This window comes from Centropristis striata, chromosome 11 (assembly GCF_030273125.1).
Source record: "Centropristis striata isolate RG_2023a ecotype Rhode Island chromosome 11, C.striata_1.0, whole genome shotgun sequence".
Taxonomy (NCBI): domain Eukaryota; kingdom Metazoa; phylum Chordata; class Actinopteri; order Perciformes; family Serranidae; genus Centropristis; species Centropristis striata.
The window spans coordinates 16,071,226-16,093,233 of NC_081527.1; the positions used below are offsets into that span (position 1 = coordinate 16,071,226).

Sequence of the window (22,008 nt, forward strand, 5' to 3'; positions counted from 1 at the left end):
TATACTAAATAATATATAATTTACCTTATCTCCAGTTTTACATTGTCGTTAATCATCAACAAACACTGGCATGGAGTTTCAAGACAGCATTTTCGAGGGAAGTTGACAACAGGGCTTGACCCCTCTTCATTTTTACACCATGACGTCATGAAGAAGTCATGTGATTTGATCACGATGGTGTGACCGGGGACTCCAGAGGGTTAATACATTTTTTAACAATTTGGTTATATTCAACCAAATGTCATTCACCTTAACTCAAAGCAGTTCGCTTAAGGAGACAGTTTCACCCCCAAATATACATATATATATACATATATATACATATATATATATTACATATACATATATATACATATATATATATACAACACACATATATACTATATATATATATATATATATATATATATATCTTACCTTTAGTGCTTTCGTCAATCTAGATTGTTCTGGTCTGAGTTGTCAAGTGGAGATATCAACCCATAAAGGTGTCTGCTTTCTCTTGAATATAATGGAGCTAGATTGGCACAATGTGCCAAAAATATATATAATTCCAAAACTTGACAAAACTTGACATTTTTCTTTATAGCAACAATGACCCAGTTACTCATGATAACCCACAGTCCTTGTTGTGAGCAGTTTCATGTAGGAATTACTTTCTTTTCTAGTATAGTTCTTCAGTAACCAGGTCAGGATTCCTGGAAGGAGACACTGCTTTTGATTTTTTCCAAATGTATTTTTTTGGCACCACAAGCCAAGTACCATCTAGTTTTATTATATTCAAGAGAAGGGCAAACATCTCAACACTCAGCAACTCTCACCAAACCATTTCCAGAATGATAAATAGCACTACAGGGTAAGAGGAAAAACACTTTTTATTTGGGGAGGGGGAGGGTGTCTCTCTATCTTTCTCTTCAACACACCTATTTGTAGATGTCAGAAGTGTAATATTTTTGACCCACAAAAAGAAGCTGCAGTGTTAAACTTTCTACATCTCATCATACAGTCAGATAAAGGGCTTTACTGAAACGATAAACTATCAGCTAGTGGTGAAAAACTGCTGTTCACCACAAAAAAAAGATTTTGTGTGCCCTCTTTCAAGAACTGGCCATGTCCATCATCTGAAGTGTTTTGTGCAGGTATGCTGACTCCACATTCCACCAAGTCGTTAACATTAAACCACTGAATTTGTAATTCACAAGTTCAGCTGATTAATACACTTTCATCATAGGAAGTGAGGCAGAGCCGCTACCCGGGCTGCCCCTCCACAACTACAAATCAATGTGACCACTCGGCTACATGACAGTTAAACAAATTACCAAATGAAGAGCCTCAATTTGTCTGTCTCTACTGCTAGAGGCAGTCAAGGAAACATACAGTATGGCTTAAGCGCTAAAAGGTCTAAATGCAAGCTTTAATAGATGGCAGTTACATAGATTACAGCTGTAATTGGCTCGTGGTTTGCTTTGAGGACATTCCCAGGCCTGACTGTCCCGACTGTGTCCTGTCACTGGGTGTAACTGTTCCCCACCTCTCTGTGTCGCCTGCTCCGATGTACCAGCAGACGTACTGCAGGCTGACTCAACAGACCACACAGACTTCTGGGAAAAGACCACGCAGCTCCATTAGATTGAAGGAGCATGAGCTAGTCATGTCCGCCTTGCCCGCACCCGCAAATCACATGCAGACAAGCGTAATTTCCTGACAAAGACAACTATTTTTCTCTTGTACATCAGCCCTCACACACACTCACACGCACTTTCACCTCGCTGTATTCTCCACAAACATGCATCAACAGCCTCTTCTGGGTTTGAATTGAATGGTTTGACTACACAGGTGTATCTTTAAAATGTAAAAATAAAAATGAGAACATGTTTCAGGATCTCAAGATATGTAATTTCTGCCACTCTTATGCAATGATTGTGGCCATAGAAATACTGTATATAACAAAAAAAATCCACATATTTATATCCATCAGCAGTACAAACTTCACTTATTTTAAACTGTGTACATTGATAAGCATATACCTCCTTTAGTGATTCAATGATTTCCCAGTAGGTGGCAGCATTAGCCAATTCCAGTTCCACCAGACAACGATTTGATCAGATTTTTTTTTTAGTTGTTGTTGTTGCAATATTAAAGTTAGAAAAAGACATGGACAATTGGTGCAACATTACAAGGAGACATTGTACAATTGACAGTGTTAACACATACAGAGATAAGACAAGTACAGTGGCAACAGTTTATATTTCAGTGGAGGTTGAGTTCGGTTCATGTTTGTGACATGACAGTACAACTGTAAATTGTCTATGTAAGCATACGGCAGGCTCATTGATTTCAAGGATAGTCTGTGTATATATAGTAACAAAAAGATAAAGGATGTAAGAGAAAGCGACAAAATAAAGGAGACGCATAGACTTCACCCTGACTTAAATGTGCCTTACAAAGGTAGAACAATTAGAAGAAAAGAAAGAAAGAAAGAAATGAAAGAAAGAAAGAAAGAAAAGAAAGAAAGAAAGAAAGAAAGAAAGAAAGAAAGAAAGAAGAAAGAAAGAAAGAAAAAGAAAGAAAGAAAGAAAGAGAAAAGAAAGAAAGAAAGAAAGAAAGAAAGAAAGAAAGAAAGAAAGAAAGAAAGAAAGAAAGAAAGAAAGAAAGAAAGAAAGAAAGAAAGAAAGAAAGAAAGAAGAAAGAAAGAAAGAAAGAAAGAAAGAAAGAAAGAAAGAAGAGAAGAAAGAAAGAAAGAAAGAAAGACAGAAAGAAAGGAAACGAAAAAGAGAAAGAAAGAGAAAAAGAAAAAGTTAAAAAAGAAAGTTACAAGACCTAGAGAAATGAGTCCATCCCCTCTTTCAGCCACATGCCCACATGCCGAGGAGGGCATGGATAACTGAGGTTAGAGGTCTGGGGGGAGCCGGGGGGCAGTTGGTGTGTGGAAGGCGGACAAGGGCAGGCAGGGGCAGAGCCAGGAGAGTAAACTATGCCCCAGAGCGCAGACGGGTGGAGTGGACCATGATCCTCTGGTGTGGTACGACCACCTGTTTGTCTGTCTGGTCTGTCTGTCTGATCCTGGCCAGAATGGCGTGTTCTAGTGCTTAAGGTTGACAGCTCCAGTGTAAACTAAAAACCAGTCAAGGGTTTACTATATATACACGATATGTCGCGATTTTATGTACTTACATCAAATCTGTATGTCCTGGCTGGTTTTGCGGTCACAGAATGACTTAGTGTGTACACAGTGTATCATAAACATGGACATACACACAAAGAGGGAGGCATGACGTCACATCTGGACTGTATATGCTGCCTGTGTAAGCAAAGAGTGCACAGTGCAAACAGTCCAGTTTCAACTCAACATACAGTACATTTGACTCGAGGCAAACAAACATACACAGGCATCCACATACTCAGACATACCCACACAGAGAGTGGAGAGGGCTTGCGAGGGTGTTGAGTGAGGGGGTCAGGGATCAGACGCTTTGCTGCCTGCAAAGGGCACGTGGGAGCACAACACACCCAGCCTCCGCCATGAACACACACAGGGCACACACAGACAGCCACGCAGTACATTTATTAAGCTTATATGCAATGAGTATATCAGTAAACTACCACACACACAAGCAGAAATGGTCCCCAGGCACTCTGGAAGATGGACATTTGAGAGCATATTGTAGATTGAGAGATAAGGAGGCAGCTCTAACTAAAGCTACTTGACACTAGAAAAACACATCTAGTATTATACGCTGCAATGTTGTACAAACTTCTGCTAAGGTCAAGGAGTGAGAGAGTGACTGTACTGCAGGCAGAGAGAAGAAGGACAAAGGTCAGGGAGCTATTATCCAAATGAAGTCGGACAGATGGTAGCATTGACAAACACATGGCCAAAATGGCTTTCTTGGCACAAATCCAAGTCATTACTATCATGTTTGTCATGATCAGGCTTATCTGTCAATCAGCCATAGGTTGGAAATTGGACACATCATCATAAGTCAGTCAGTAAGCTGAACTGAGAAGTCTGGGTTTGGGTAAAGAGGCTCGGGCTGAGTAAATATCTCCCTAGAGTGCAAAGTCACTGACAGAATCACTTTTGTATAAGATTAGTCCCTTCCCCTGGCTTTTAATGTTCTGGAGGTCCTATACAGTTGGCAATAAATTACAAAGAATTTGTAATTTTGCCAGGATTCTCATTTAAAGGGATTATATATGGAGCTGCTGATAGTGTGAAGCTATAGGAAAGTCACATTCTTGAATGTAAAACTATATACAATAGGTGTTACTTATGTCGGTGGCCTTGTCATCACCTCCAGGAAATGCCATCAAACATTTTTAGCACTTTCCTACCTCTTTTGCACATAGACTGTTTAAAAGGAGTCAATATAGCCACTGTGATGTAACCCATTGTTTTTAGTACTACAAGCCTTGAACTTTTATGGACTGAAAACACATTGTGAAACAAGCAATTGAGACTATAAACTCATTAAGAAAATGTTTACAGAGGTAATAAATCAAGTGAGAAGTAGGTCCATTTTCTCATAGACTTCTAAGCAATCAGGACTTCTTTCTGCATCTCGTGACATTGCCACCTGCAGTCCACTAGAAAGAATTCAGTTTTATGGCACTTCAGCATTGGCTTGAGTCTACATTCACATATGTTAATACAGTATATGCCTTTGCCCCATTTTTCATCTTTATTTTCTGGTTCAAATTTGCGGTTATACTTATTTAAGTCACAAACACTTTCCAAATATGGCCTACTGCTCTCAATCTGCTTGCTTTCATGTGCTACAGCAATAAATTTGATTGGAAAACATTTCATTTGAGTGCTCATTTACTGGCATTCTGTGGCACTCATCTTTGTAAATGAATTGTAAAGTGGCAATGCACCCTTTTTTTTTAAATGTTAATTAACAACTTTTTTACCATTAACTGTTATTGCTATAGCCTTGGGTGGATGTCTGATGTTGAACCGGTTATTGTCATCAATAAATTGTCCAAATAAGGTTTGTTTGTCTCTCTCTCACTCAAATATAATATAAATACTGTAAAATGCAGGCCTAGATATCCCGCCCTTTGTCAATTTTCAATTTGATTCCTTTTATATTCATGATCTGTCATTTCACCTACACTTCAGGAAACTATTTAATGAGCTGTTGTGTTGAGATGCTTTGCTGCTGTTGCTCAAACATACAGGGGTACTTTCCGTTCGTTCTGTAGCTCTTCCGTGCAGAGGCCGCATTCCCAGCACCACTCAGGGGGCTCCAGTGAGCGAGCCACGACACCAAACCCACCCGGAATTCTAGGAACGTTTTCCCTGTGGTTTCAGGTTACCACATACACACACTGAGCACAGATCACAGGCGCACACACAACACCCTCCACAGTAGTGTACTGTACTTTTGTTGTTTGTACAGAGTTGGTTTTGTTAGCTTTCCCTCTCCTCCCGTGCCTGCCATTCATTTTCACTTTAAACTCACATACTTATCCATTGGGTTGGACAACGACTTGGACTAACGCTAGAAAAAACTTGGATTCAACCAGACATCTTGTTCAGAATCTCACTCCGTTGGTAAATACCACACACTGAAAACTTAAACTGGTACACACATTTACACTAAAACTCTACAGGGAATTTTGCCAAATGCTCGCCATGGGCCCCAAATTCAGACTCACAGGTATACATTGCATCACATAAAATTCAGCTCAAATTCAAGCAAAAACTTGCACTCAATCAAGTTCTATCTGACATTCGTAAAGTCTGCTGTATCCCCCAGCAAAAAGGATAACAGTGTCCCTAAAAATAGTCACGTGTAAGTCAGATGTGATCATGCTGTGAGTGTTGATGTGGGTTGGGTGTGTAAATGTGTTGTGTATAGAGTGTGTGCTGTCTGTGGCACACAGAAATAGTGTGATGGTCTATAACGCCATAATCCCATGTCACCGCGGCTACAGTGCGAGCTGCATGTTTGGATCAAAGCAGAGGGTTTGAAAGTGGATTTTCTCTTCCTTTGAAGAGTGTTAAAATGAACGCAGAACTGAGCGAGAAGTGTGCGTGTTGCTAATATGGTAAGAGTCAAAGATATGAAGCCTTTTCTCACACCATGGGATGCATTACCTGTCATTTTTTTGTTTTGAGGCGAGTCACACTTCACCACTTCAAGGAGCAAATCTATGTTTTTCTTTGGTTGGCAAAAAAACAGTATAGGTTATGTGCTATCACTTAAATCCCCAGTTTTAGAAATTATAGGCATACTATGCAGGAATTGTGGTTTACTCTATACAAACACAACTTTCAATCTTGGCTCTCATGGCTCAAAGAAGATTTACTCTCTTTTTGGAACAATCTTGCTTTTTCCGGCACTGTGTCCTCAACTTTCACAGCTTCGTGCCTAAATCATGACCCATCCGGAAAACAGCTAAATAAAGAGGAAAAGAGAAAATTCAGGCACATGCAGACGTCACCACACACTTCTAGTGGGTCATAAGTGATGATCAATACATTGTTTCTTTGGGAAAATCCTGCATATTATACCTTTATAGTCACAAGAGGCTCCCACTATAGAAATGTAATGTGTACTGCAAACTTTTGTAGAAGTAAAAATTAAACTGAAATCCCAATGCAAAGTCCATAAGGAACCAGACTGTTGAAACAGGCAGAGACAGCTCGAGCATTGCGACACAATGATAAGCATCACAGAGCGTGCTGAGGTACAACGCATGGCTGTGGTGTCTTCCAAGAACAATTTAATGACACCAGATAAAATTGCCTCTAAAATGCAGGGTTTGTCCAAGAGGACTCATTGTTGATTTTTTGTTTTGTTTTGCACGTCACATTTTGGGCAGGGTGGTATTTATGTGCGCACTTGCATACAATCAGTGGTGCTGACATCAAGTAGCAAGCAGTTTTTTTCAGGTTTTGTCCTTTGTTCGCCTTCGTGGTGCGTCAGAAATTCGTGTCAAACTGAGATACAGAAATGCTCGCGAGGCTAACACAGACCTCTCAAACACACGAAGACCACACAGACCACTATTGGCTAGCACCCAGACACGCAACAGTGAGGACTTCAAACAGGCTCATAGAGGCAATTAAGCCACAAAGACAGAGGGCTCTCCTAAAGCCACTGCTTCCTGCTGCCTCTGACCTACATCCCTCATTTTTTTCCTTCATTCATCCATCAGTCCGTCTCTCCTTCTACCCATTGTTTTCTTATCCACACTTCCTTTCCCCCTCCCCGGCATGTCTGTCCCTCTATTTCTCATCCTCCTCTCCTGCTATGAGTTTGATGCCTTGCCAATGGGCAAGCAAAGAGGTTAGTGGGTACACTATGTCTACCTCGCCCAGTAGGAACTGTTCCAGTAAAACATGCCAGTCTATTGTGGCATTTTAATTATATTAGCTCAACCCACTCCACCGGCTGGACACACAACAGAAGGGAGAGGCTATAAAACTGTGTCCCTTCCATAAAAGTGAAGAGACTGAGAGGAGCTGGAAGGAAATTTCACAAACATACAATGTCCACAAGGCACACCATAAAACCTAAACTTGAGGAGGCCGAAACATATAAACACTCTTCACTCTGAGACATGTTGAGTCCCAAATTGGCAAATAATTGCATAGTGTGGCCAAGAAAATCACTTTTGCTTACACACCATCTACACAAACTATCCTCTAAAACTTTTTCTCCATTTTCTTGTGCACAGCAACAGATTTAAACCAAAGTCTTGCAATCCCAGCATTTCAACAGAAAGAATAAATAACTCACAGTAATTGCAATATGATCGCTGTCTCTCACATGCATGCACACACGCACACACACACACACACACGCACAACACAAGGATGCAGACCCAAAGAGAGAAAAGTCTAAGCAGTGTAGTAATGTGGAGCGGGTCATGCTGAGGTCCCAGGCAGCAGCCCAGGGTTATGGGAAAGGGATGGGCCACTGAATCGAAGCTAAGGAGCCATTAAAAAAAAAGAGGGATTGTGGGTGGGACAGAGGAAGGACTGAGAGGTTTGTCGCAGACGCCAAATGCAAATGGCAGAGGTGAAAAGGGTAGGTGCAAGAGAGAAAAAAGGAAAGGTTATGAAGTCTATATTTCCATAATTCCATTATTTCTCTGATGTAAGCTGTTCTCACGACTCTACTGTGCCACCACTCCATCATGCCTGTCTCAATGTTTACATCTTAAAAAAGAGCACACATACTTAAAGCAACTACAAAGAGTTCTTAAGTGGTGATGAAACAGTCTCAATTTAATACTGATGCCTCTATATGACATAAATAAGCAAACAAGATCATCTGATTCCTCACAAAATCAGACAAAACGATTTACGGCATGAAGACCAGGAGGAGCCTGTTACATTTTTCCAGGTGAAGTTTGACAGTAAATAGTAGGTTGGTCAGTTAAAATTAAGCAGGAGGACTTTTTTTTTCGAGATTTTTTTTTTTTAACTTTATATTTTGTGGTTCTGGCTGATAGTGGTGCAGAATCAGCAAAGAGGAAAAGAAAATAATTATCAATTATAGCAATTATAGTTGCTTTAACAAACTGAACTTGCTTCTGCCGAAAGCAAAACACACACACACACACACACACACACACACACACACACACACACACACACACACACACAGCTTCGGAGCAGGGAATGTCCTTCATCTGGATATAGTAATTAATTAATTAATTGTCCCCTCTGCTAGAGTTGCATTGTCCAATTCTCCCCTGCATTTCTTTTTATCTGAGCTCCTCAGACCCAAGAGACCGATACAAAGACAGCAGGGAAAAAGAAAAAAAAAAAACGAGAGAAAGTGAAAGAGAGTGAGACCTGTGAGGACTTTGCCCGGCGAAGCGCTCTCCCTGCTTCTCCCGGCAATAACAGAATGGATTCCAGATGTCAAAATGATAAACAAATGGATTGTCATAACCTTATAAAAATGCAAGGCATTCAGAAGCACTCACACTGCTGTATTGTCTGTGGGCCGTCGCCTTGAGCTAATCTAAAACTTAAGAATAGTCCCCAAAGCACATAGTGATGAGTTATTACTTCTCCATTCCTATTGAAGAGCATCCGACACACATGCCCTAATACACACCCACATTGTGTATACACCCACTCATGTTAACATCTCCTCCCTATAGCAATCTGACCGCAACTTGACACACTCTTGCACCACAGGGCTTCAGAGTTGAATTACTTTGAATGAATAAGCTTAACAAATAAACTGTAGTAAATAAAAATGAAAAGACAAAAAATATTCATGAACTTTTCCTTTCATGGGCTTTTACCTTGGGGTTGAAATTAATTTCTCTCCTCATAAAGGTCAATACAGACAGACTCTGTCCAATAAGCATTATGATCTCCGACTGCTGACTTACTTGGCTAGAAGATTGTTTCTTTTCCTCCCCACAGATTATACACTGTACAGTGTACAGTGTGTAAATCAGCTCAATACAAAGTGAATCCCGAAAGAGTTTCTAGGTCAGAAAATGCTGATGAAGTGCCAAAGTACATCTAAATCATCTCTTAACACATGCAGTGTATACAGAGTTAGGCTGTTCAAACAGGAAGACTTATTCATTCACCCTCCCCTATTTCTTTTACGTCTTTCTATTATACCATCAGCTTAGAATGTAAGTGGCGACTCCCTTCTGGTTCACATCATTTAATCAAGTCCACGGCTATACAAAAAGACCGGATGCAACAAGTCCACCATAAAGAATCTTACTCTGCTTGTGGAGAACCATGATTTTGGGAGTCCAATTTATGTTAACCATTTGCTTCCATGGTCGTAAAATACACACACAAAAAAATAGATGGAGATGGCTACGCCTAGCTTGCTGCGTTGGTCTTCCTCTTTCTAAAAAAATCTGATTTGTGTTTCGTTACTGACTGATTATGGAGCCCATGTCCAAAATTGGGCTCTTTAAGCAGGTGTTAATTTTTCATATTGGATTTCTTTCCTGAATTGCAATTATGGATGTTAATAATTAACTATTTATGATCATCAGATTTGTATTTTATTGAGTGTTTATTTAGCTATCTGTACAGCATGTTGACCCTCTGTGGTTGTTTAAAACTTAAACAGTTGTTGTACAGTTAATGCACTTTTAAAAATGTAAAAAGTTTGTGTCAAGGAAAACTAAAAATAGGTCATGCAGCATCTGACTGGTCATCAAGTCAAGAACACAGCCTCCTATTGGTCGACAGACTCAACCCAAGGCTTAATGGACAGTTAGTGGACGGCTAACAACTGTTCAATGCAGAAAAAAAATAATAAATCCCAGAATATATTCAATGTCTGATTCATCATGGACATGGAACATGCACATGGAATTCTTTTTTACAATCACGGCAAAAGAGGCCGCAGTTCAAGGCTCTATTACAGAGTTTCGCTTAGTGTTCAGATTTTTATCATCAGTCCTGTTCAAAGCTTATGTGTGGGATGAATCTGAAAATAAGTTATTGTCTAATTAAACCCCTACTGAGGTTACCTCCTTCTGTGTTTTCAGTCAGGGGGCTAATAAAGGTCCTTATGATGCCATAACAGCAGCTATAGCCTGCAGCATTAGATCATAACCTGTTGACACTATCTCTAAGTATGTGTCAAAAGATGAAACAGGGATGACAATTAGCATAATTATAGTGAAGAAAGATGGCAATTCAAACTTGTGATAAGACTAATACAATAGATATACTGTAACTGGCTAATCTAAATAAAGAATTTTGGTTGATCTCATCTTTCCGGAAAAGATGGTGCAAAGTATTCACACGTGTGATGCTGTAAATGTTCAGAGATGTTTGAACACATGCCAACACGCATTTTTAGTTGTAAGTACAACTGCTTGCCCCCCGCTCGCCCCTCTGTCATCAGATGCTGAATAAAGAGAGGAAGGGAATTTCAATCCCCAGTGCCTTTGATGTGCTTTGAAGTATTACAACATACAAGTGTGTGTGTATGTGTGTTCTCACATGTGGATGTGTGTCTCCTTGCCCGAGCACAGTGTGATTGTGTCTGAATGAATAACCCCTCCAGCTGTTGACTAGCATATGGATCCTGTGCAGATTGATATGTGAGTGTGAGTGTCTCTGTGTGTCTATGTCGTCCTGTGTGTGGGGAAAACCCACGAGACCTCGAAAGCTTTGTGTGCCCACCACACAGGATATCAGACTATAACATAGCCCATAGCAGTTTAGCATGTCAAATTTATTACCATCCGTGCCTTTTTTTACCACCTTTTCTCATACCCTGTGTCATAATTTCTATCTATCTATCTATCTATCTATCTATCTATCTATCTATCTATCTATCCATCCATCTTCCCTTCTCTCATCTCCTCTCATGCTACTTTCCCAGGCACGGTGTGACCAGTGGCAGTAGTAGTGGCAGCGATGTCCAAGTCTTTCCCATGCAGCCTCATAGGAGGGTCTTTGTTCCCCCTCCAGGCTTAGGGGGTCCCCACGGCAGGGCTGTGCCCCACTCCACTGACTCCACAATGGGTCTTTATGTTGCCAAGGCCCTCCTCCCCCACATCACTCCATCATGCTTCCCTCATCAGGGGCACAGGGAGGCACAGGGGGCACCGCGGCACCAAAACGCCAACCCTTTTCATGCCCTCTCTCTTTCTAGTACATGCCAACAGAGTCAGATACAGTGGAAAAGGTTTGCTGAATAGCCACAGGCCAATCTGAGTGGTTTATGAGTGGTGCCAAACGTCTCAGTAGGGCACCTAAGAACACTTGACACCACAAGCAAAGGCCTGACTCTCACCAGGGAGTGTGTGATAACACACCGTTACAACCCATTAGCACTGTTCTTGAAAAAACCAGTGCCCTTGGTAATAAAAGTGACACCCACTCACTTACACAGACACATTGTGTAGAAATAAAGCTTTAAATACAAACTAAGAGATGGAGGTTTCTTGTGTTTTAGGTGCTGAATGGTTGCCTCGCCCTGTGTTTACTCGCTCATATGTTCCTGATCATGGGCCGAGCACACACACACACACACACACACACACACACACACACACACACACACACGCATTGGCTGCCTACTGTACTTTGTGTGCTGAAATACTGTGACAGGCCCTGATGAATGGGTGGTCTGCTCAACATGTCTCAGCCACTGGCAGATCCTCTGCAATGGGGAAAGGGTTTGGAGAGTACCAGGGCCAGGACATGAAGAGAAGAGAAGAGAAGAGGAGAGGAGAGGAGAGGAGAGGAGAGGAGAGGAGAGGAGAGGAGAGGAGAGGAGAGAAGAGAAGAGAAGAGAAGAGAAGAGAAGAGAAGAGAAGAGAAGAGAAGAGAAGAGAAGAGAAGAGAAGAGAAGAGAGGAGAAGAGAAGAGAATGACTTTTTTTAAAGTGCAATATTACTAAGCTAATTAAAGCCTACTATGTTCATAAAACTATCTGACAAAACACTTTTGCCAACCACTACGGGGAAATAAAAGGTTCTTTTCAGAGAACTGTTCACGTGCCTTATGTTTTCCCATGTACTCATGTAAAGCATAATGTATGGCTTAATCAAGCAAAACGGACACGGGCCAGAGGATCTGACTAACACTCAGGGTGGATCATGGGGAAAAGGCATCCCCGTACCTCTGTTTTCCTCTGTCAAGGCCAATACTGGCAGTGCCAAGAGCTGGGGTTGCCATGGTAATGGGAGCCACTTTAGGGCCACCGCAGAAAAAGGAGAGCATAACCTTGTCATAATTGTGGACCGAGTTTCGGGAGTGTTTAAGAAACAGATCCAGCAGGGAGAATCAGTTACAGACTCGCATTGGCTCAGCGATCTGCATCAATTCTCTGTTCTGCTCATGCCGACTGAGAAAGCACATAACCACTGACATACACACACACACACACACACACACACACACACAGATGCACACACACACACACATAGCCAGAGAGTGAGTGCTTCAGTCTCTGAGAGATGCACCCAAAATCACGAGCAGGAAAAGGGTTCCAGGGCCACACCTATAAATCAGCACAAAATAAAACTCTCACACATGTAAGAATGAAACAGAATTGAGTAGAAAAAGAGAGAAAGACAAAGATACAAATGTATTAACTGCTTCTAATTTAAGGAGAGGAGAGCATACAAGTATTTGCTCTGCCTGCATTCCCTCATGCATGCAGAACAAATGCGGAGATGGATTTAATGACTTCCTTATTCCCACATTGATTAACAACAGCCAGCCACACTGACATTATCCTACACAGGCACATAAACAAATGCACAGACGGTTTGTTACTTATCCAAAAATCATAATATTTAGGTATTATAGTTTGTAAATCTCAAGTGAAACTTTATGACTTGTTGGAAAGGATGCATACAAGCCAGCATTGACTGTGGTGCTGCCAAAAAATGTGTTTCTGCAACAACTGGCCGTGGCAAAGTAGTGTAACAAGATCCAAAATGTTGCCAAACAACAAGCAACAAGCTGCTCTCACAGCAGCATGAGTCCAAATACCAAATTTTATTGTTTCCAAAATTACATTTGTGGTTGTTTAAGTGAAAAATAGGTCAGCTGAAGGGGATGATAATGAAAATCCTACAATATTACTTCAGAAATCCTAAACATTTTTCCAGTTGTGTTTACAACAGTTTTATTAAAGTGCGACATTTTTACATATAAATATATTTTTTATCTGGCACACAGATAAAAAAAAGAAACCCAGTGTTCAGAGGAAGGTTAAAATGTATTTATTTAGGTATTTATTTTATTTTTTATTTAGTCTGTTTCTTAGTGTCCATCCTTAGAACTTCTTGACAATGTAATTCATTGCTTGTATGATGTATAGAAATGTTAAGTATTAGTTAATAAATTTATTTGTTTAGGAAAGCAGCCTTCTGAGTACCTCTGCATCATCGTAACAGTTTAAAATGGGTGCCCAATCAACATGGAAAAAGGTTTATGTAATAACAGCTCAAATTATATTATGTATTGACCACCACCACATTGGTATTCTGTGATTTTTTCCCACCTTTAAAATTGTTATCAGCCTCAAAAATCAGCTTAAAGTTAAACAAAATATCTAACAAACCAGATTTTCCCCTTCTTTCTTTTTCTTAAATCAATGTAACATCAGAAATGTGATTGTCCTGGAATTGAGGGAATGATATTTAATCTCTATTTGTCAAGTCTTTACTTCCCATAAAGTCAAGTTCATAGTGATAGGAGGAGTTGAGGGACTGAACATGTTTCTTACCTCTCCACCACCTCGTCCCCGCTCCAGCACGTGGAATCATCCACCACATTCTCCCCTTCGCATAGCATCTCTGGCAACGCTGCAAAGAAAGACTTGTAGCGCTGCAAGTACATCAAGAACTCCCTAAAGGAAAAACAAGACAAATGAGAAAAGGGCATTTACTAATACACACTACTTATCTTACTAAATCACAAGTACAAGTACAATTGAGAAATGTGTTGGGTGATCGTGGCCATATTTTTGGTGTGGTTGGTGGACACACTTTTCAATACTCTGTTACATTACCAACACCACCAACAAAACAATATCTGCATTCCATTCAACAATACATGCATGAGATAAATAAATGTGACAAAATGAGGGGCTTTGAATGTGACCACTTTACTAAGTCAGCACATTTTTCTCAATTATGCTGTGCGGTAAAGTGCTTGCTTCATCAGATCTGCTAACACATGTTATCAATAGAGACACTGTCATCTCGGGGAAAACAATGGCACAATATTTTGATCGGACACACATTGTTGCCACCCATGAGGCAGAGCAAATAGAGCTGGGGTCATGAGAGGTTATGTGCTGAGTCAGTATGTGTCGGGAATCGCTGCTCGGGAACAACAATGTGGATGTTTGTAAGACATGGATAAAAAAATCAGTCACCCATAAAACACTGTAGTAAATGAAATGTCACAGTTATGTATCCAAGTCACAATATGAGCAGTCGTTGCGAGATAAAGTGTGTGAGGAAGTGAGAGAAATAAGTCCCTTGGGTTCATGCTTACCTAGAGAGTGTTCTCAGACTATGTTTATTGTTCTTGGAGGGTTTCAGGGGAAACGAGCTGGGAATGATGGGAGTTGGAGTCCAGGGGAGATTGTTGCAAGCAAGGAGGATGCACGGATGTGAAAAGTGGGTGAGAGAAAGAACAAAGAAACAAAAAAGGATGACAAGACACATGAGGAGGAGGGAGAAAAGATAGTCAGTTGACCCTGAAAGAGAGTGATTAATCATGCACATGCAGAGACTAGCCACACCACACAAAATCAATAACCATTTTTCCCCCCCACACCACACCAACAATTAAAACAGGTATGTAATGTATATGTTAAGACAGTAAACAGACATACAGGCAAAAAATCTGCACAAATAGTTAAATATTCACAGGAAAGCCAAAGAAAGTTCTGCTGAGCTTCTACATTCATATTTTTCCCCATTAAAACGACATAGATGTTGCTTTACTGTATCCCGTTTCAGATTTTTTTCAGCAGTACACTATTCTCCCTTCACTGCAGTGGGTGCTGCCATGTCTCTGAAGTGGTCAGCGCTCACATGTGCTCTAGTCAGGGTTGGCAGAAGGCAGAGAGCTGGATTGTGTTGCCATGAATGGTGGTGGCAGTGCCAGGCCAGACCTGTCAGCTCGGCTGGCATCAGAGCAGTGATTCATGGTTTGGGACAAGGTCAGGCCGGCAACGCTGCAAGTGTGTGTGTGTGTGTTTCCGTTTGTGGTGCTATTCAAGCTAAGGCCGGCTGGTGCGCAGAGTTGGTGGTATGGCCGTCTGGGTAAACAGGAAATTTTTGGTCCGTCAAGATTATTCTTACCCACGCTCCCCCTCTCCTGGCACATCGCTGCCAGCTGCTGTGGGCATGGGATGGCTGCTTCAGAGGCCAGGTGGAGGGCATGGCCTTTAGTGCCAGGCACTACATTTACATACTATGTGCGAGTGTGTGTGGGCGTGTGTGTTGTGTCAAACTAACCATTTGAAGAAAGAAGTGATGGCAGCTGTGAATAGACACTTGCCAGCCTCAGCCTACGTCATACAGATCTGAACGGTTTTTAATTTAAATTTACTTTCCATCCAGCAGTATAACGAATCAACAAGCAAAAAAAGAAAAAAAGCTGCAGCTGAATATTTGCCTGTAGTAAACTTTTTAACAGGCAGTTGTAAACTTTTAATTCTGACTGAATTCATCAGTTCACTGCTTTGTCTTACCTCCTCAAGTGGGCTAACTGCCCCAGCCACTGCTCTGGTGGAGGCTGCGAGGGGGCAGCAGATGGAGGAAGAGACGATGAGGTCACGGTAGAGGTTGTGACCTCTGGGCTAGTAGGTCGCATGCTTGTAGGCTCCCTGGTAGAGAGGCCACACACCTTGTCCACCTGTGGGGAGGATAGAGCAAACAGACACACACCTGTTTAGCTAGGAAAACATATAACAGCATGGGTGGAGCTGCAGGGTGACTTCCATAAACCGCTGATTGACACCTGCACAGTTGAAAGCATATAAACTAAAATAAGTCATTCAAAGTGAAGCCTTTTCTTAAGAGTGATGCCATCAATTGGAAATGAGGAATGCCTTCATTACAGTTGAATGATTGTGGGGTGAAGAGAGGTGAGAAGAATTATGGAGCGGAGAACTTCAGAGTAACGAACATGGGAAAACGGTGGGCGTGAAGTGAGGGATGTGATGAAAGAAAATGGTGTGATGAGTGAGTTATTGCCAGGAGGGCTGACAGTAAATGTAGAACATTCCACTGCCTCATGGAGGTGAATGCACGTGCGCGCAGTTGGCAGCCATGGCGAGGATCTCCAGTGGGTTATTAAAGCCAGCAGCGGAGACAGCAGGGTCATGAAAATGAAGGGGCGTGTGCTTCAAACCAAGAGGTAAAATCAATGACATCTCATTGGCTTAAAAGCCTTTGGCCAGTGTTATTAAGTGGTCCTCAATTAGCCAGAGAGACAGACTGTGATAGCTCTTGCACACTGGACTGAGTACAGTGAGCAATGCACAGTATATACGCTGCTTTGTCTAGAGGGATGAGTCATTCTACCATGAAAGGGCGTCCAAAAGGACTAAGTAATATTTAGCAGCACTATTTATTCATTGGTGATTTAGAAAAGGCTGCCTTACAGTAAGAAGAAGCGAGAATGATTAAGTTTTACGTCACTGAAGGAGGGTTGCCTCCTCATTTGTATCGATGTTCTCAGGAAATCGCAACTAGACTTTTCCCAGAACAGATGGATGATCATCTTCCTTCCTTCCTTCCTTCACTAAGGGCGCTTTCATACCTGTAGTTTAGTTCTTTTGATCCACACCAAAGAAAAAAATATATAAATTCATGTTGTTTTTTACAAAGCAACTAATGGCAGTAAACGTTAAGTTATACACAGTTATTGTCATCCTGCATCATCAGGACCCAAGTGGGAAAACAAATTCAAGTGACTCAGATAAGTTTATGCAGCACTTTAATACTTTGGGTGTGAATTTTTAGAGCTCATGAAGAAATAACTATTCATGCATTATTACTGTATATACTATAACATATATACTATGTATTTTAGTTACAGGAAGCGACAGGACAAATATGAGTATAAGTAATAGTAGTATTTTAAATGAACAAAAATGGTAAATGGACCTGCACTTATAAAGCACTTTTGTAGTCGGTTTGCGACCACTCAAAGCGCTTTACACTATAGATTACGCTCATTCACCCATTCAAACACACATTCATACTGGTGGCAGAGGCTACCCTAAACGGTGCCACCTGCCACCATTGGGAATTCATTCACACACCGATGGACACAGCTTGGGGAACCACTTGGGGTTCAGTATCTTGCTCAAGGATACCACCGACCATCCGATCAGTGGATGATCAATCTACCAACTGAGCCACAGCCGCCCCCATCAATGCTTGTTAAAATTTGGATTAATTTGTTAAAACGTGCAACTGACCAAAAAAAAGTAGTAGGTGCTGACAGTGTGCCTTGAATCCATTGGTGTGGAAATCCAAATCCAAGTATTTATTTTATTTTGGGGTTCTACTGACAGCTTCAACACCAGTCCAAATCTACTAACTAGGCAAACAGACCTGAGTTCAATATCACTGAACCAAGCAGGCGAGGTGTGAAAGCACCCTCAGGATACGTTTTACCACTTACTTCATTGTTTTGAATTAGGACTGAGTCATGTTTATTGCAAAATCAACATTTGAAAGAGTGCAATTTCCAAGTGTTTAGCAGGTACACTTAAAGGAGAACAACAATAAACAAAAGATCAGAAACTGGTGGGGCGTTATACAGTATATACTAATCTATTAAAAAACACAGTGATCTACTCTACTAACTATCCTGCTGCTCTGCTCTAAACATCCCTCATTGTAAAAACATCAAAGTAACTGCACCAAATGTTCCTCATATTGTTAGACACACTGCCAAAGCAATGCAAGTGTTAAGGATGGCCTGTGGGGGAGCCAAAACAATGGAATGCACAAACAAATACATAAACTTCATTTGGGAAGGAACTGGCAGGCATCTGTGTTTAAATGGTTGTGTGAAGGGGTGTGTCTACATGCTGGGAAGAGCTTGGATAAGTAAGTCTGGAAGCAGCTGAAATATGTGTTAACAGTCACAAAATGTGTCTTGCCAGTCTGCTAAAAATACACTTTCACTCCAGGGTGAGGCAGGTCAGTCATCTCGTGTGCCTTATAAATGGAGTTTGAATGGAGGTTTTCACATAACAGCAAGCTAATCCTGGGCGGTGGGATTGTCAATGGCTCAGGAATCCAAGAGATGCTTTCTAGCAGCGTAACTAACTACCTGAACATTTTTCATCGTCATTGCACCATTTGCACTTCACTCTTCGCTCCTGCCTTTCTTTCCCACTTTTTCTAACTCCACTCTGGTCTTAAATCCTCTCTTAGGGCAGACGTTGGGCACGGGGAAGGTTGTTTTATTGCATTAACCTTAACTCCCTTCAGACCAATAAAACATGTTCACATGTGGTAGAGCAGCGCACAGCCACACATGCAAACATGCCACACACACAGACACACACAGACACACACACACACCACATTGAGGTGGTGTGAAAAGATAGAACATAGCAACTGTTTTGGCCATGCAGTCCATCAACACACTAAGCCAAATGCTCTTTCCATGTGCTGCAACGCTTCTGCGGATGTTACTGTTTAATTCATTTGCATACCATCTGCACAACACAAGACATTTATTAGAACGCTTGTAAATTTCAAACCTGTAAAATGGATTGTTTTATGAAACAAAGTTTGCCAAATTACAGTATCTGAGCAAGGCTCGTGGCAAACGCACATATTCTAAAAGTTACAGTTAAGTTTATATTTTGTTGATGAGGCCAGATCTTTCAACATTGCTCAATCCAGCATTGTCAACATTGGCAAGCACACTAGTGTTTGTAGCAAAAAAATAAAATGACTCAATAAATCGCTGTTAATTCCAAGAACCAGTAAAGCTATAAATGTCAAGGCTGATTCATTGTACCATGCAAACACGCTTAAACCTGTTTATAAACCGAACTTATAAATACTTTAAGTACTTAGCCAATATGGCAGATTAAAGTGAACCATATGCTCTTCCTTATTAGCAAAAAACATTTCTATAAAATACATTCCAGAGATTCAAAGGACATATTTTAGACAACATACACTCCGATGACATCATGTCCAGACGGCAGCATTTGGGAGGTCTATGGTGTGTGTTTGTATGAAAGTGGTGAAGCTGTGCAAGGGGCAGGTGTGCAAACGGTTAAGCAGAACCGTGAACAATCAGTAACAATGGTTGCTGTTTATTATGCGTTTAAAATGTTTTTCTATAATTCTTTTTTTTTTTTATTACACTTCATTCTGGCATTTGGGCCACACCATGTGGTAAATGCACTTCAGAAAATCTAAACAGATGATAACATAGTGAATAAATATACTTCAAATATCACAAAAAATCCATTTGTTACTGCATGATGCAAACACTTCAAAAGAGTGGGAAAATAAATACTGAGCTACAGTGTTTGTTGACTGTAACCAATGAGCAGTCTTATTCCTTCTAAAAGTTCAGCATTAAGTTTTTAAAAACATTTCATGAGGCTTTCCAAAGGCGATTCATTTAATTTTGCCCATGAAAAACAACCAAAAAAGGTCAGACCTTCAGGTTATCACCTGTCTGCAGTGGTGATAAACAGAGGATTAAGACAGGATCTAATCCCGTCATTGTGAACTTTTAAAGAGGCAGAGTTAAGTTTTAAATCCAGATCCATTCCTCACCTGCCTTTGTGTGACACTTTTGCTATTCTCCGAGACAAAAATGTAAACATCCGCGTAAAATATGAACATCAACAGGAGGTCACTCGCAGTTCTGTTTGTATTACCCCATTATTTTTAAAACCAAACCACAGAGCTACTTTTGAAGAGGCCCGAAAGGATCGGAGAAAGGCCGGCATTTCAAAACAAAAACGCTGACACAAATCATTCTTATGCCTAACTAAGCATACAACAGTGTAAACAGAACACAAAGTCATTGTAGGGAAAATAAACAGTATTCTCGTTACGGATCCCCTTGAGAAATGGAGACATGCTCTTATAGGCTGGATCTTATGACCACATAATCCTGAGGGCCAATCAGATGACAGGTTGAATAATAACATGGGCTAGAACATGGCCATAAATCAATTATCTCCTGACCTGACGATGGCGTGAGAATGGAAATCCCATTTGGGCACAGCATGAGCACTTGGTTTTGTATGTGTATGTGTGTGGGAACACCTGTTTGTCCTTGTTATACCTTCACAATTTCAGCTATTTTGTGGAGCATTCCTCGTGTGATTGCCTGAGGACAGCATCTAATGGAGGGGGCAGATTGGTGGGATGCATGTAGTCCACATGGGAGGACTTTAGGCATGTATTCTATGTGTATTTGAGCTAGCCAATGAAATTTGATTTCGACTGCTAGAGGCAGGATGGATCAGTGTTTTTACAGCTCCATGCATGCATTTTACTGGTTTGCATATTCACAGAATATCCCGCTCAAAGACATTTATTTTCATCTTTCAAATGTGTGTACCAGACTCTGTTTCACTGTGTTTTAGCTCAAAGTTGACGTGTGTATGTGTATCTGTGCCTCTAGCTCATATCATCCTGAGGCAAGAGAGTGTAAGAAGAGCGCAGCAAGAGAATCAGCTTCATGCTCGCCAAGCCCTGGGCCATCCCTCCTCTCGGGGAGTATTGACTTACAGATAGCAGCGGTGGTCTTGTCTTCCCAGTTTATTTATCAAGGGATTACCCAGTAAAGCTAAGGGAACTTTCTCAGCCCCCTGTCACCTCAGGCACATTGCATTGTGGGATGAAGGGGGCCTGTTCAGTCAGTGAACACCCTCCTCTTCCACTTTTACATACTTTGTGTGCTAAATGTGCAGACACCTCACACACAATCTGTTTGCCTAATGCTACCCAAAAAAAGTTCAGCTTTGCCAAAGTGAACAATGGCTTAAAATGCTTTCTATAGATCTCAGAAATTCTTACTATTTGCAGCAAAGATACACACAACAGAACAGTCATATACTGAGATAGTGTTTTATCAACAGTTCCTGACCTTAGATTAAAGTACATCCACTTCTGAGCCAAGCTTCACTCATTGTATGCATGTATCACAGTTATGTTTCAAGGAAGGTCTGTCCATAATAGTTGTAGGTGGTTGGCACATGATCTTCTCTTATCCATATTACTCTGGCATAATTTCTTTTTGAAGCTAGAAGCAAAATAAGGGATACAAATCAAAATGTTTCAATACACTGAAATATTTTTCTGAAACTACAACCAAAAGTACCAAACAGGAAAAACTTTTTGTAAAGACATTTGATGCATTCTGTTTTTATTCATAAATTGTCCCAACTTTTATTGGTTGAAGGTGCTTCATGTCATGTTTTGCATTTGGGTTGATTGGCAGTGTTAAAGTGCTATAATTACAAAAAAAAATAAGCAATCAATAGAAACAAATGTGAACATATAACT

General features: G+C 40.8%; 1 protein-coding gene across 1 annotated transcript in view; it reads right to left on the bottom strand.

The window, feature by feature from the left end:
- gpc5c (glypican 5c) overlaps positions 1-22,008 on the bottom strand; it is a 112,840-nt gene that overhangs the window by 51,197 nt on the left and 39,635 nt on the right. Inside the window, exons 4-6 of the mRNA XM_059344104.1 lie at positions 16,191-16,354; positions 14,984-15,040; positions 14,208-14,330 (exon numbers count right to left, since the gene is read on the bottom strand). Of these exons, the coding sequence (XP_059200087.1) occupies positions 14,208-14,330; positions 14,984-15,040; positions 16,191-16,354 (344 nt within the window). The remainder of the gene's footprint in view (positions 1-14,207; positions 14,331-14,983; positions 15,041-16,190; positions 16,355-22,008) is intronic.